This window comes from Corticium candelabrum, chromosome 1 (genome assembly GCF_963422355.1).
Source record: "Corticium candelabrum chromosome 1, ooCorCand1.1, whole genome shotgun sequence".
NCBI classification, from domain to species: domain Eukaryota; kingdom Metazoa; phylum Porifera; class Homoscleromorpha; order Homosclerophorida; family Plakinidae; genus Corticium; species Corticium candelabrum.
The window spans coordinates 5,598,264-5,613,595 of NC_085085.1; the positions used below are offsets into that span (position 1 = coordinate 5,598,264).

The following is a 15,332-nucleotide window of genomic DNA, read 5'->3' on the forward strand; positions in this document are numbered from 1 at the left end:
TGGTGTACAGAGTTGTGTGTGTGTGTGTGTGTGTGTGTGTGTGTGTGTGTGTGTGTGTGTGTGTGTGTGTGTGTGTGTGTGTGTGTGTGTGTGTGTGTGTGTGTGTGTGTGTGTGTGTGTGTGTGTGTGTGTGTGTGTGTGTGTGTGTGAAAGTCCTCTCTCTGAACCCCCAAGAGAGTACCCCACGGGACCTTGTATTTCTGGTAGTTCCCTTGCTCGGGAGAGAAAATACATGCTAACTTCAACCATTGGCAAGTTGAAGATGGTGAGAGGTTAGGGTGCGCTAGCCTAGCAAGCTGGTCACTTAAAACATATGTTGCTACTAAACGCAGAATAGAGCGCGTTCCTCCGCGTGTGGACAAAAGTAGGGGTGGCGCTGGGGAAAGAGCCAGTGACGCCAGGAATAGAACTGGGCTCCGAAGATTGAGAGGCAACTCGGCAATCAAGGAGCTGTGCTCACGGGAAGGGGTTATTGAGGGCTCTCCGACTGCCCCTAATAACTCAGTTTGTAGTCGAACTGCTATCCAATCTGCTTCTGGTACCACAATAACATGGTCTGGTCATTCCATGAGATGTCCTATTCTGGATTGCTCTAGTGTATTGTCATCAGTAAATTTCACGAGAAACCATGTAAAGAAATTTCATCATATATGCAATATAATAGTAAAGAATAGTTGCAAGTCAAGTTTACACTACCCTTCAACTGTTAGCTTAAGCTCTTCCATTTATCATAAGCGGAAAGAAATAAATGACGTGATGTGGAAAAATAATCAATTGCTCAAGTTCGGTGTGTGGAATGTTCGAACATTAAAGGGTGTGGGCAGAACTGACCTTCTTGCCAAAGAGTTGATTACAACTGATATTACATTATGTGGCATTACTGAAACTCACTTACCTGGCGCAGGCATGATGGGTTTAGATGAAGACTCCTGCTATCGTCTGTTGTTTTCTGGACCACCTGAGCTAGCTTCCAGAGGTGTTGGTCTAGTGGTCGGACATAATATGATAAAGTCACTCAAATCGTTTGATTCTATCTCAGATAGAAAATTGCGTGCTGACTTTCTCACTGACAAAGAAATTTTGAATGTCATTGTTGGTTACGCTCCAACAGAACAATGCGAAGAGGTAGTTAAAGATGAATTTTATCAACAACTTGATGTTGCTATGCATAAGACAGGTTCGCTTGTTGTTGTGTTGGGTGACTTTAATGCTAGACTTGGAAAGGCAGTTTCAAAAGTTGTTGGTCAGTTTGGTTTATCAAAGTCAACCAGTGACAATAGTGTTAGACTGATAGAATTTTGTCAAGCACATAACCTGGGAATCACAAACACTTTTTTTCAGCATAAGAATATACACACTGCCACTTGGTATCCTCCTTATCCCAAATTACAACCAAGTCTAAAAGACTACGTTTTGGTAAAGCAGTCTATGCAAAAAATGGTACATGATGCAAGAGTACGACGAGGACCAAATTTTGACAGTGACCACAAACTTGTTTGTAGTAAGATGGTACTGAAACTTCAGAAGCCATGTGGGAAAAGACAAGTGAAAACCTTTGCACAAGACGTATTCAGTGATCCTATTGCTCTAGTCAAATATCGACATAACGTCATGACTAGATTCACACAAAGATTATCTCCTGAGACTGAAGCTATGTAGTCTGATTTTGTAGTGCGATTATGAACTCTGCAAAAGAACACCTTACTGTTGTTCAAACCAGGAAGAATAGATGGACTTCTGAGCGTACAGTACATTTGATAGCTAAGAAACGTGAGGCTCACATCGCTTGGATGAGATGTCAGGAACACGAGATGACTAGGAAACATTATTTTAGTTTATGCTAACAAGTGAAACAAGCTGTTCGACAAGGCAAGGAAGAATGGTTGCATGAACAAGCATCTGATTTAGAATATGACTTGAAACACCACAATTATTATAAATTTTTTAGGAAGCTCAAAAACTTTGATCACGTACCCATTCAACCTGCCTCAGTAATTTTAGATGAGCATGGTCAGAAACTACTTTGTACCGACGATCAGTTAGATAGTTGGAAGAGACAATTTGCCTCGGTATTAAATGTTAGACGTCCTATTGCAATAGACTCTGGAATGGTTGTACGCTCTGTTGGGTCTGGTGTTCCACTCAGTAAAGAAGAAATCACCAATGCTATTAAAAAGTTAAAAAATAATAGAGCATCTGGTAATGATAGAATAGCAGCTGAATTACTGAAAGCTGGGTCGGCGGAGCTTTTTGATTGGCTATCTGAGCTTCTTCAACAAGTTTGGTCTTCAGGAAGAGTGCCACAGGATTGGAAAGATTCAGTTCTTATCCCTGTTTTCAAGAAATATGACAGACTAATATGCGACAACTATCGTGGTATTTCATTACTCAGTGTACCTGGGAAAGGTATTAGCAAATATTCTTCTGGAACGACTTAAACAGTCAGTTGAAACTCTACTACTAGAAGCTCAATGTGGTTTTCGGCCGGGTAGAAGAACAATTGATCAAATATAGTTGGTTCGTCAGTTAATTGAAAGTCCATTGAACGTTAGTGTGCTGTCCATATTGGTTTTGTTGATCTGGAAAAAGCTTTTGACTCCGTACCTAGAGAAATTCTCAGACTACTTTTGAAAGAGAGAGGAGTTGTCAATTGATTGTTGACATTTACGATGGACCATATTGTGTTGTCAAATCTAGTGGTGAGAAGTCATCAATATTTGAAGTTACAACTGTTGTACGTCAGGGTTGTGCTATGTCTTCTATATATTATTTAATCTCGTCATGGACAACATTGTATGTGAAGCACTAAACAAAGCTAGCGTTGGCGGAGTAGAAATTGAATACAGGAAAGAGGGAAGTCTCTACATGAACTACAGAGTCAAAGCTCAAGGAACTAGTGTCATTAAAGCTGCTATGTATGCTGATGATTTAGCTTTAATTGGGAAGACCTTGGGTAAACTACAAAAGTTAATAGACGGTCTACATGAGTCCTGCTGTAAATGGGGAATGAAGACCAGCATCAAGAAACAAAAGTTTTGAGCAGGCACGTATTCTTCTTGACGGTTCTGTTCTTGAAAACGTTACAGAGTGTACTTACTTGGGAAGTATCATAAGCCAAGATGGTGGATGCATTGCTGAAATTGATGCTCGTATAAGCAGAGCAAGTAAAGTTTTTGGTTCCTGGAAGGAAAGGGTATTTACCAACAGGCAGTTTTCAATCTCCACAAAGATGAAAATTTTTCGTGCTTTGGTGAGACCTGTTTTGCTATATGGATGTGAGACTTGGTCCGTTACACAACCAAACTTGCAAAGCTTAAATACATTCCACATGCGGTGCATTCGATCGATTTTTAGTGTCTTAAGATGGAATAAAATCAAGAATTCAGACAATTTAGAACGAGCGTGTGAAGACCCTATTGCTATGGCAATACAGAAACAACGATTGCAACGGCTGGGCCATCTGCTACGCATGAGTGACAATCGTCTCCAAAAGCAACTACTTCGCAGCAGACTTAGTAATGCAACAAGACCAACACATGGGCCTAAACAGAGATGGATAGATGTTGTCACAAGAGACCTCAGATCATTACATATCAGTCTTCGTGATGCTGATGATCGTGCTGCTTGGAAAAGCGCTATTACGCTGCGTTGCCAAAACCCATAGTGGGTATGGTGGAATCAAGGTTCAAGGTGTGTGTGTGTGTGTGTGTGTGTGTGTGTGTGTGTGTGTGTGTGTGTGTGTGTGTGTTTGCGCGTGCTATAGCTGATTTGAATAGGGAATCATCCAATAGTGTACATCCAGGACCCATCAATGGTGCAATCTAGGTCAAGTCAGTGGTGATCGAGCTTACAATAGTTTCCTTGGTCATGAAAACTTACACACAATTATCTTTCTCGACTCACGAAAATAAATGAGTACCAGGTCATTGGCTTTTTTAGTTTCGCGTAGCCAAAGTATGTACCAATGCATGTAGCCAAAGGAAGTACTTGACACAGCGGAAATGGTCTGGCTACGCGAGCGACAGGTTATGGACTCGGAGAATGACTGATGGGCCTTCATTCCTACCATAAAGTGTCTGGCTACGCGAGACTATGACTTGAGTGGCCACAAATTCTGGCTTGGCAAATATTACATCCTGAGGTACGTTTGCCTTGCTGTCCAGTCTCAGAGCTGCGCTATAGCATGTGCCCTTGGATTCATGCTCCAACCGTCAGGGCTGGCCCAGATACTTCACAGGACCCTCTCTCTGATTTATGGAAGCTATCTTCAGAACTACAGGCGTGAAGACATTACCATTAAAGTCTATTGTGTGGTGGTGGTAGTGGTGGTGGTGGTGGTGGTGGTGGTGGTGGTGGTGGTGGTGGTGGTGGTAGTGGTGGTGGTGGTGGTGGTGGTGGTGGTGGTGGTGGTGGTGGTGGTGGTAGTGGTGGTGGTGGTGGTGGTGGTGGTGGTGGTGGTGGTGGTGGTGTGTGTGTGTGTGTGTGTGTGTGTGTGTGTGTGTGTGTGTGTGTGTCGTATGTTATATTGAAGTGACCAGCGTTGTGCGATTAAATCGATTATTCGATTTATCGATTGCTTGTGACGCATCGATAAGGCATTGATGGCCGGGGAACTCCCTATCGATTAATCGGGCATGCGCATTCAGTCGTCACGTGTAGGTCGTTTGCTCAGTGCAGTGTCTGTTAGTCTTGACTTCAAATGAGTGTAAGGGAAGTACCAGACAGAAATTACTTGAAAGAAGCGGGTCTCCTGCCTCCTAGGCAGTGCTCTTCCGAAGTTTGGCGGTACTTTGGCTTCCGTGGTGAAAACGGGAAGATTGAGGATCCGAAACACGTAATAGATCTTGCAGCATGTCTGGCGGTACTCTTCGCCATTGCAGTTTTGGCTTCGCTCTGTCTATAGGTTGTATGCACCATCAACAAATGCGGCGCCGTTCTGAAGTACTGTGGTAACACCACCAACCTGGCCGCTCACATGAAATCTCGTCACCCGCTAGTGTTTATGAAAACAAGTCTCTCAAGAGACTCAAATCCCGCGAAGCAGAAGGAGAAACGTGCGCAAGAGGATCAGGCCGTCTCGATGTCATCTACTGTAGGAGAGAAAGCTGCATTCGTCAGTCCATTCCAACTCGCAGCAAAGCTACCAACATCCAGTAAGAGAGCCTCTGTGATCACTGACGCCGTTGCCTACTTCATTGCTAAAGACATGCAGCCGGTTAGTGCCGTAGAGTGCCTCGGATTTCGAAGTATGTTCAAGGTTCTTGAACCTCGCTATGAAATTCCGAGCCGAAAAACATTCACCCAAAGAGTGCTTCCCGCTCTCTATGTGAAAGTCAAGGAATCAGTTGCAACCGTGGTATCTTTGGCAGAATGGTACGCCATAACAACAGATTGTTGGACCAGTTGTGCCAACAACTCTTTTATCGGTGTCACCTTTCACACCATTAGTAATGACTGGCAGCTTCAGCACCTCGTCCTGGAGAATGTGGAGCTACCTGACAAGCACACAGCTGAGAACCTGGCTGCTAGTCTGGAGGATATTCTGAAGCAATGGGAACTTGATTCTACAAAACTTTCTGGTGCCACAGTAGACAACGCAGCCAACATACAAAAAGCAGTAGCAGATATTTTGAAATGGAAGTGCTTAGGTTGTTTTGGTCACACTATCAATCTATGTGTGAAAGCAGGGCTGAAACAGCAACAGATACAGGTGGCCCTTGCCAGATGTTCCAGGCTGGTCAAATTCTTTCGGAAATCCACAGTTGCTGCGAACCTCCTAACCAAGAAACAAGCAGCGTTGGAGTCTCCAGTGCATAAGCTGGTGAAGGATGTGGAGACACGATGGAATTCCACCTATGATATGGTTCAAAGGATCATAGAACAACAAGGTCCTGTGTGTGCAACACTGGTAGAGCTAAAACGATTAGACCTGTTGCCCAAGGAAGAAGACTTCACCCTGCTGGAGCAGTTGGTAAATGTCCTGAAGCCATTTAGAGATGTGACCATTCAAGTTCAAGGAGAACAGTATGTCACTATATCAATAATTAGACCACTCCTTCATCACCTCACTGAGAATGTGCTGCAACTACAGGAAACTGACTCCTCCGTAATCAAGAACATGAAGAGGAATATGGTCAGCAACCTTGGTTCTCGATACCAATCACTTTCAATTTCAAACCTGCTTGACTGTGCATGCTTTCTTGACCCAAGATTCAAGAGCCTGCCTTTCATGAGTGAGGACAATCGGAAAAAGCTTCACACATTTGTTTTGGAGGAGGCAATCGACCACTATGAGTCTCTAAATTCAGACACAGAACCAGCAGCTTCTGAAGAAAAGAATGAAGACCAGCTTCCACTGCCAAAAAAGCACAAGAGTGAATTAGGCCAGCTTCTTGGTGACATGTTTACCAATCTGAGTCAAGCGAAACAAGTGACCTCCAGGGACAAAGCAGAAAACGTCTTGCAGAAGTATCTTGATGAGCCATGCTTGAACATTGATGAGAATGCTTTGAAGTGGTGGGAGCAAAACAGTTCTCGGTTTCCTGCCATTTCCAAAATTGCCCAAAGACTACTCTGTATACCAGCCACAAGTACTCCTGCAGAAAGGCTCTTTTCAACAGCTGGGAACATTATCAGCTCAAAACGAGCGAACCTGGATCCCGATAATGCATCGATGTTGTGTTTCCTTGCAGAAAACTTGCAGTAGTTATGTAACTATTGCCTGATAGAGTCTTCACTGTGTTACTATGATCTCGAATGGAGCTGTGCTGTTGTGTAAAATTGTGAAGGTGTGTGTAAATGAGCATTAATGAAATACGAGGTCAGACTTACCGATTAATCGATAAATCGTGATACTGACTTCAAGTAATCGGCAATAATCGGCAATACCAATTATTTTCATTATCGCACAACGCTGTATTGAACCCAAAACAAATGGTGTTCCGGGTATTCAAATAGCCATGAATGCAAGTTTGCACTCTCTTCTTTACATTTGTATGTTTGTATCATTCTCTATCTGTCCTTGCAAGACTCCCCTAGACTTCGGGAGTACGAATTTGTGAACCAGGTCTCTATCTGGGCATTACTCTAATCATTTGGTCGTGTTAGGGATTCAGGGATTCTAGTTTGCATTCCAGGGATCGCGGGATATTGCAGTAGCGTCCTCAGTTTCCAAGTTGTTGAGAAAGCAATTTTATTGAAGTGGGAGCAACAATATGCTTCATCGAGCCAACTCCAATTTGGGTCAAGCTAAGAAATGAATTGGATGTACAGAATGTTTATTTGTTGTGCAAGCTAGAAGTTATACATAGTGAACGGATCTAATTTTATATAGTTGTAAGTACGCTCGACTTGTAATGAACGGATCTAATATGGTTGTAAGCACGCTCGACTTGCCAAATGCGTATGATCTAGTATCCTAGCTATTATGGACTGTTATGTAAATTGTCTTAAGTTCGTTTGTTGTACGAAGTCTCTTACCATAATAAGTTTGTTACAGTTACATCATCAGTTTTCAAAATCAAACTGTAATTTGAGCATACTCGTTTACACTGTCTTGTCTTGCATGACGTCTCAGATTGCAATGGTCAAGCATCTTTGTACACGTATACCTGTAGATTTCGTAAACGTATTACAGTAGTTTGATCTACTCCTATAGGTTAATACCAGAGGCGCTAAATTTGTACATGCAAGGTGTAGGTCTAGAAAGTCGTACGTAGAAAGAACGAGCATGCACACATGCAATGGCAGCGAGCGCGACGCTTCTTTGTAACCCTATGCACGCTTATGATGGTACACATTTTAGTTTACACATACACGATTAGGAACAATTTTCAAAACACTCAATTTATATATAATAAATTGACTGAAATTTTTTACAGAATATTCAAGAGGATTTTAGTAATCTGAAGAGGGATCTACAAAGTGAAAGAGAAGAAAGGATCAAGTTGCAGGTCACAATGCATGGCTAGTCCGTTTCCTTTTTAATGAAGTCGACGGTTTAGGTGGACAACGTGGAACTTCGCCAACTCATCATTCAGCTTCAAGCAGACAACGCACTTTTCAATCGCAGTTCAACTGTTAGTATTTGTGATATATATACATCTATATATATACATAAATTTATTTTTAGATGTAATTTCCTCATTAAACCTACAAAATATTTTAAAGTTTTGTTTATAATATATTTTTTGATTATTATGACTCCAATTTTTCTTTTAGGCTTTGAATTTAAATGTTGCTCAACTTCAAGACAATCTGGTTGCTGTGAGTACAACTTCCAAGGTACTGTAGACGTAATTTGGCAGACATTTTGTATACCGTAGATGTTAATGAATCTTTAATAAATTTAAAAAATTACACCAACTTTTAATCAAATGCAAGAAGTCATTAAATACTTGAAGGTTAGAAAAAGCGAACCGCCAAGTAAAGCCGATCAGATTGATAAATAGAAGGATTGGTGGCACAGACTTGCTTGAAAGCAAGAGTTGCAATTATATTAGTGCTTTCCGAACCAGCTAGATGTCGGTATACTGAGCATGTAAGTACGAAGTACGTGACTTGTCGCGTACATGAGTACTGTATTACCAAGATATGCCTAGATGTGTCAGCGGCGTCGCATTGTCGAAGGGCATAAATGGGCCGGTCAAGGCATCCTCAATATAATAGTCACTAAATGCCGCTAGCTAGTTGCGGTTCTGTAGACAATTCACGATGTCTTATTAGATAGCAGCTGACTTAATTCTCAACTTGCAAAGGTTCAGCGATGTCTTTTTGTATAGTTATTTCTTAATTAGCAGATATATAGTCAATGGTATGTATTACAGATCTTGCATTCGAGGCTGTTTTATTCTTAAACATGTAACATTAAAAACTAAGTTTTGTTGTATATAAAAGGAGTTCTTGTGCATTTTGTGTGTTACTTTGTACCAGATAATGCAAGAAAAGTTGAGCAACGTGACAAGTGAATTGCGGCATGCAAAAGACGAAAGAATTACACTCAAGGTATATATATATATATATATATATATATATATATATATATATATATATATATATAAGTTAACGAATAAAAAAGGAGTCCGTTGCCCGTCAATATCAGCAACTTGCATTTCTTAGAGTTCGACCGTGGAATTGCTCGAAGTGACCATGCAGCTCCAACACAATGATGAACGTTTAAATGAAAGCTCTATGGTTCGTCAATTCACATGCAGGCATGCGGATCGTTTGCTTATTCCGATATAATAGGCGATAAAAGAAGAAGTAACGAGTCTCAAGGATCTTATACAGATTAATATTGACGAATTAGCTGAAGTGAATGTATACTATTGTTGCGTAGATACCATTCCTTTACGCGTGTGTTAATCAAAAAGGGAAGTTTAACAAAAATTGAATGAACGAACTTAATTATGACAGGGAGCACTACAGTGCTGATCCCTAGGCGCCGACAAATTGACCCCTGTCCAGTTCCGGGTACTTTGGTTGTAAAGTAGAATTAGCAATGTGCTTCCAATGTACTGCAAAGCAGGAAAATTACCTATGCGTGTGTTCCTAGAACACCCAACGATTGATTTAGCCTCAACAACGAGGCTCAGGTACGTACTCCAATCGCAACCACGTCTAAGTTTAACACCATCAAACAGTTTCTGCACACGTGTTGGCAAGCACCTACTACTTGCAAGCATGCACAAATTAATGCCACGTTCACGTCACTATACACAAGCGTCCCAACACTTGTTAATACATATGGCTGAGTTACACTAGACCCAATCATCTCAAAAACTTGTTTAGACAGGTGGCTAAGAAAGGACAGGCAGTCTTATCATCAGATGGTAAATCATTGCTCTGCGGCGCTTTGTCGCAGGTTTACTTACTGTTACTCTCCGTTTGCTATGATCTTGAAGGTACCTTCAAAAGACATGACCAGTAATCAAAAAAGGAACGACCTGCGTAACTCCGCGTAGACTAGCGGACAAGCTTCAAAAACCTTAGTCGAGATTACGCAAGCGTTACCAGTGAACACACGCTATATATTCCAAAGTTGTTTACATGGTCGTTTCTGTCGGGTCGGTATTTCCGTCGAGTCGGTCGTTTGCTACTTCCGGTAAGACGACTGCTATAACCGTCACTACGTCTAAGGATAACAATTAATCTGTACGAGTATATCTCACGGAGACAAATCGATTGATATAGTTACTGCGTTATCTTTGCTTTCCTTATCACGAACGAGTGATGTTTCTGTGGTGCGCAACGCCCACGTGCTCGTTCATTAAATTGAGAACCAGGTTTCGCCCACTGAGAGCAAATCAATGCGTTTACGGACGACTGCATGCTAAGGATGTATCGATAATGCCCAAATGTTAAAAAGTCAATTTCGTTGGACTTGTCCTTTAGTATATAAGCTGCTGCATGAATGTCATTTCTCCAGTTACGTTTGTTTTCACTGAGTCGTTTTTGACACATTGCACAGAATGTTACAGCAGAATTACAAGAGAACGTCGCTAATCTTGAAGAAGAGTATAATCTTTTCGAGAATACTTCTTATGTGAGATCTGGTATATTCGAGGTTTATATACATGTAGGTGAGATATCCTGGTTTGTATAGGATCTATATGCAGCCGTTGCGCAACTAAAAGATGATGTAGGAGCATGTAAGGTAAGTTAACATCTTAATCTGCAGCTATATAGCTACCAGCATGCATGAATGTACGTTGGTATGTTTATATGTTATGACGCACCAATGACAAATTGGTTTTGTCTAGACATCACAATCTAACCTAATTCGATCGAGCTCTATCCCTTTCTGCAACGCGACGAAAGTCGGACATTTCTATTTGAACAACGTGACTAACGAACTGACAGTGTGCAACGGAAACAACTGGTACAGTATGACAAGAGGATGTCCATATAACAATTATGAGGTATGACTGTGGGTGTAATGCGATATTTCGGGTGTAATACAGTCATATATTTATATTGCCTTATAAGTTACTATGCAGAACATTTACTGTAGCATGTCCTATTTATGGCAATAAATATTTACAGAGTATACGTACTAAAGGCCACAGGTGCAATTTACATTCGTAGCTTTCTAATGACTTTAGTTGTATAGCTCAACGCCATAGTAATTCTTATTAGTCGTATTTATAAAATATGAATTTTTGATAATTCATATTTTACTATATACTATTTTTCCTGTTTTTTAATATAAGATTATTATAAACCAGCAATTAATTAATATATTAATGTCCAATAATACAATTATTAGGAAGCCGGAGAAATAGGAGATGCATGCATTGTGCGTGTTCATACTGGCGTGCGTGCGTGCGTGCGTTCGTGCATGTGTGTGTGTGTGTGTGTGTGTGTGTGTGTGTGTGTGTGTGCGCGTGTGTGTGGGGCGCGGTGGAGCAGATGGTAGAGCGTAGGTGATGACATCTGGGATTTTGTATTCGTGATGAGGGTTGAAGGTTCGATTCTGGTGGAAGCGACACTGTCGCTGTTTTCTGAGCAAGAAACTCACCCACACTTGCTTCTCTCGACTCAGGAGTATACATGAGTACCTGGTCGATGACTGGGGTGGACAAGACCGCTTGGTTGGAAGCAACATCATGCAGCAGACAGGTACGTGTGGCTCTTGGGGTCCAGTCCCAGAGCTGCGCCATTGCTAGTGCCTTTGGATGACTGTGATCAAGCTCCAGGTGGATTGTAGCGCTGGCCCCAAGACTCCACGTAGCGCATGGAGGCCCTGCCTCTAGAGGCAGGGAAGCTATATCCGCAATTGACCTCAAGGTCGACGTCGAGAGACGTGGAGGTCTTAACATTTGTCCATTTGTCCTTTTTTGTATGTGCGTGTGTGTGCAATACTTCTTATTCAAACTATCTCTATCTCTTTATTATAGGGTTATTGTGGATATTCGGTTTTGTCCCATCGTTGCCAATTGATTTGGAAGCATTCATATCTTGAGGTTGGAAGTGCTACAAACGACATGCGCACATTCAGTTCATTCGACCGACCATGCACAGACCTGTCTGTTGGATGGTGCAACATCGCCGATAAAGACGCAGTACCTGGACAGGTGCAAGTAACTGCAGCCTATCACGAGGGTCAATTAGTATATGCTTATCGTGGGGATAGGAATAATGAATTAGGAAAGACGTGGAGAGGAGCAATACTCAACAATCCTATTAAAATAGTAGATTTGTGTACAGGAAATAATGGAACCCCTCCAGAACCGACTTCCGATACGTATCAAGGGCTGACATTTGACAAACATAATCCTGAGGTACACACTGGTAACTGCGACACAGACCGGTATCCAAATGGTAACGACTGTCGCTGGGAGAATTGTTTACTGCCATCGAGCATCTCCAGTCAATCGTCCCATGTGCAAATGACTGTCGCAATGTATCTATGCTGATCGCTTAATGCTCTTGTCGGAAGACCAGGTATATCACAAAAACCATTAAGACTCGTTGCTTTGTCGAATGAATGGATGCAGTGTAGTAACAATTTCATGTCGTATATCTAGAATTTAGACTATCGCCATCGTGAATGGTTTCTATTTGTTAGAGCTTTAATTATCGTAGCTGTGCAAGCATGTGATAGTAGTACGTAGCAATTAGTCACAGTCTCGCTTTATCGATATCAATTATTATCAACCAAAATATTTTTATGGCTATACGAGCAGCTAGTAACTTTATCACACACACACACACACACACACACACACACACACACACACACCACACGACACCACACTACACTCATCCTGTTGTGCACACCAGGGGCGTCGCGTAATAGGGGCTAGAGGGGGCTAAAGTCCCACCACTTTTTGCGTCCACGCGACACCTCTGTACACACGCACATACACAGACGCATACACACTGTATCGCCGGCTCATGGAAAACCACTTGTGGACATAAGACAATGGCTGAATTCATCGTCTCTTTTACCAGCAACCGAGGGACTGGTTGTTGCAGCTCAATACCAAGCTCTTCGGACTCGGTATGTATATGCGTAACGTTCTGCATCATGAAGTCAGTCTCGCTTGCCTCTTGCGAGTGCACATTCTAGCTGGCTGTAACACGTGCCTTGACACCGACGGCCAGACTACACTGATCGACACATTCAGGTCGTCGCCATCCTCCACAGTTCATGCCCGTACACAAGATTTCTTGGTGGGGTGTCCAAATGTTAATAATAATAAGACATTAATTAATATCAACAACTAAACGCGTTTGGGTTGCCATTCACATAGAAGTCCTAATTCAGCCTGTTGCAGTGGCAGCGGAGATAGGGGGCAGAAGGAGCAATTGCTCCCAAACTTGACGATCAACAACTGTGAAAAAAAGTTTAGGAAAAATAATTGAATTTTGTACCACACTGAATATACGACAGTGTTTACCAGAAGTGTGAATGCCTATAATTAAGAGCTTTCTGATGCCCAGAAGGAGTAATGTTGTCTACAGAAAACGGTGACCATGATGTCACAGACTTGTGATAAAATGGCAACGGAGAGTCATGGAAAACTTTATGTACACCGACGTTCTATTGTGCTTCGCCCCAACCTAATAGTCGCTCTGCTGCCATTGTGTTAATTAATTTGCTATTGCAAATATAGCATCAATAATTTAACAATCTTCTTAGGATTAAAGTTTTGAGGGTTAGGACTAAAGTTGTCAAGGTTAGGGTTAAAGTTAAGAAGACTAGGGTTAGAGTTGTGATGTTTAACCCTCACAAATCTAATGCTATCGCTAACAACCCTGGCCCTAAACCTCATAAATGATCACACTTCAGCCATAACCCTCACAACTTTAGCCATAAACTTCACAACACTAACCCTAATTTTTATAACTCTACAACTACCGCAGCCTAACCCTCACAACTCTAATCCTAACACGCACAACTTCAATTTAAAAAATAACAGTATGGTTAGACTTGTAAAGATTCGGGATAGTTGTTAAGCTACAGTTCTGAAAAAGGATCTTTCAACACTCGCGCTAATAGTCACTTACTTTAACAGTAAACGTGACGTGACGCCCACTTTCTAGAAGTTACGGGCCACCTGGAAACATGCCTGAGTACGCCGCTGCTACTGGACATTTTGTCGTCAGTTTGAGGAAAGCAGATGGTCATGGCATTATCCTGATTGATAAGAGTGTAGACGGACGACATCACTATGATGTCCAGAAATACAGCCATATATATATATATATATATATATATATATATATATATATATATTGTTTAAAGGGGTAACTGCAACGCAAGAATCAAAAATTCTTTTATGTTGAAAATTGATAGTTATAGTTGCATACATGACAGGAAAAATAGTTTTAGATTTTTAAGTTAAGTCTTCGCTGAGATATAGCACGTCAAAGTTGCTTTCGGTTCTTCAACTTGCGCTAACGCGTTATAACGGGCGTGGTGCAGTGTGACGTCACTGAGGGAAGACTCCACGCTAGCGTGTAGTGTAAACAAAGGAATTTGTGGCGAAAGAATGGTTCTGTGTTACGTGGCTGCAGGATGCACCAATTCGCGCAAGTCATACGCAATCGCCTTTCGATTTCCGAAGATCCCCAAGCTAAGAAAAGAGTGGGAATCGCAAAATATTGACGACAATTGCAGAGACGTTTGTCTCGTCTGGGCGACTGCTACTGAGTACAAAGCGTCTTCCTGAGTGAACAGAAGTCTGCAGTAGCCACTTTTAGCCTGATTGCTTCGAGATACGTACAGCCAGGTCTATTCAAGAGCTTGGTCTGGGTTGTAAAAGAGCGAAATCGAGGCCACCATTTTCCATCTACCTGCCTCCACACTTCAAGGTCGCAGCACTCTGGAACCTTTGCAAAAGAAAAGGAGAGCCGCAATTGAGAAGCGTGAAGATAAGGAAGACTCTCGTGCAGGACTAAAGTACTGCAAAAAATGGCTAGGAGAGGTCAGATTCTTGATGACTCTAGATGACTCGGCTCTTGATGATCATGTGTAGTAAATGCAGTCGTACGCGTTACAGTATACTGTACAGTGAAGTCAAACCTTGTGTCAACGTGAATTCAACGTACGTACTTCAACTTATTTTATTCTCTTTCTCACGTACAGCACTAGAGTTTTGCATGAACTCACCAGTACACTGTGCCACTATTGTTGCTAGTATTCGACATTATTATCGTGTCATTATTTGAGACAACCTCAAATACGTTTTGACAGCACAGGCACTCCACACGAGTACGTATCCATCATCTCACAACGACCGCAGGTAAAACCTGTGGATGTTGTTTACTTACCAGGGGCGTAGGAAGCATTCTAGGACTGGTCGGGCCTAACGCGCGCTGAGAGG

The 15,332-nt window shown here is 41.9% G+C and overlaps 3 protein-coding genes and 1 long non-coding RNA gene across 4 annotated transcripts; all 4 read left to right on the plus strand.

The window, feature by feature from the left end:
* Positions 1 to 756: 756 nt before the first annotated feature.
* LOC134184138 (craniofacial development protein 2-like) lies at positions 757 to 1,659 on the plus strand. The gene has a single exon (XM_062651788.1). It carries the CDS (start codon positions 757 to 759, stop codon positions 1,657 to 1,659), a length of 903 nt encoding a protein of 300 aa, XP_062507772.1.
* A 2,959-nt stretch (positions 1,660 to 4,618) lies between these two features.
* On the plus strand, positions 4,619 to 6,894 carry LOC134187131 (E3 SUMO-protein ligase ZBED1-like). The gene is made up of 2 exons (XM_062655252.1): positions 4,619 to 4,834; positions 4,904 to 6,894. Exons 1-2 carry the CDS (start codon positions 4,700 to 4,702, stop codon positions 6,704 to 6,706), a joined length of 1,938 nt encoding a protein of 645 aa, XP_062511236.1. The 5' UTR covers positions 4,619 to 4,699; the 3' UTR covers positions 6,707 to 6,894.
* A 2,035-nt stretch (positions 6,895 to 8,929) lies between these two features.
* On the plus strand, positions 8,930 to 9,288 carry LOC134178490 (uncharacterized). Its single transcript, XR_009969629.1, has 3 exons — positions 8,930 to 9,003; positions 9,118 to 9,192; positions 9,247 to 9,288. It is a non-coding gene; the product is annotated as an uncharacterized LOC134178490 (long non-coding RNA).
* Positions 9,289 to 9,537: 249 nt separating this feature from the next.
* On the plus strand, positions 9,538 to 12,664 carry LOC134184230 (uncharacterized). Its single transcript, XM_062651904.1, has 6 exons — positions 9,538 to 9,593; positions 9,790 to 9,862; positions 10,469 to 10,543; positions 10,604 to 10,654; positions 10,761 to 10,919; positions 11,898 to 12,664. The coding sequence occupies exons 1-6, from the start codon at positions 9,538 to 9,540 to the stop codon at positions 12,414 to 12,416; spliced, it is 933 nt and encodes a 310-aa protein (XP_062507888.1). The 3' UTR covers positions 12,417 to 12,664.
* Positions 12,665 to 15,332: the final 2,668 nt, after the last annotated feature.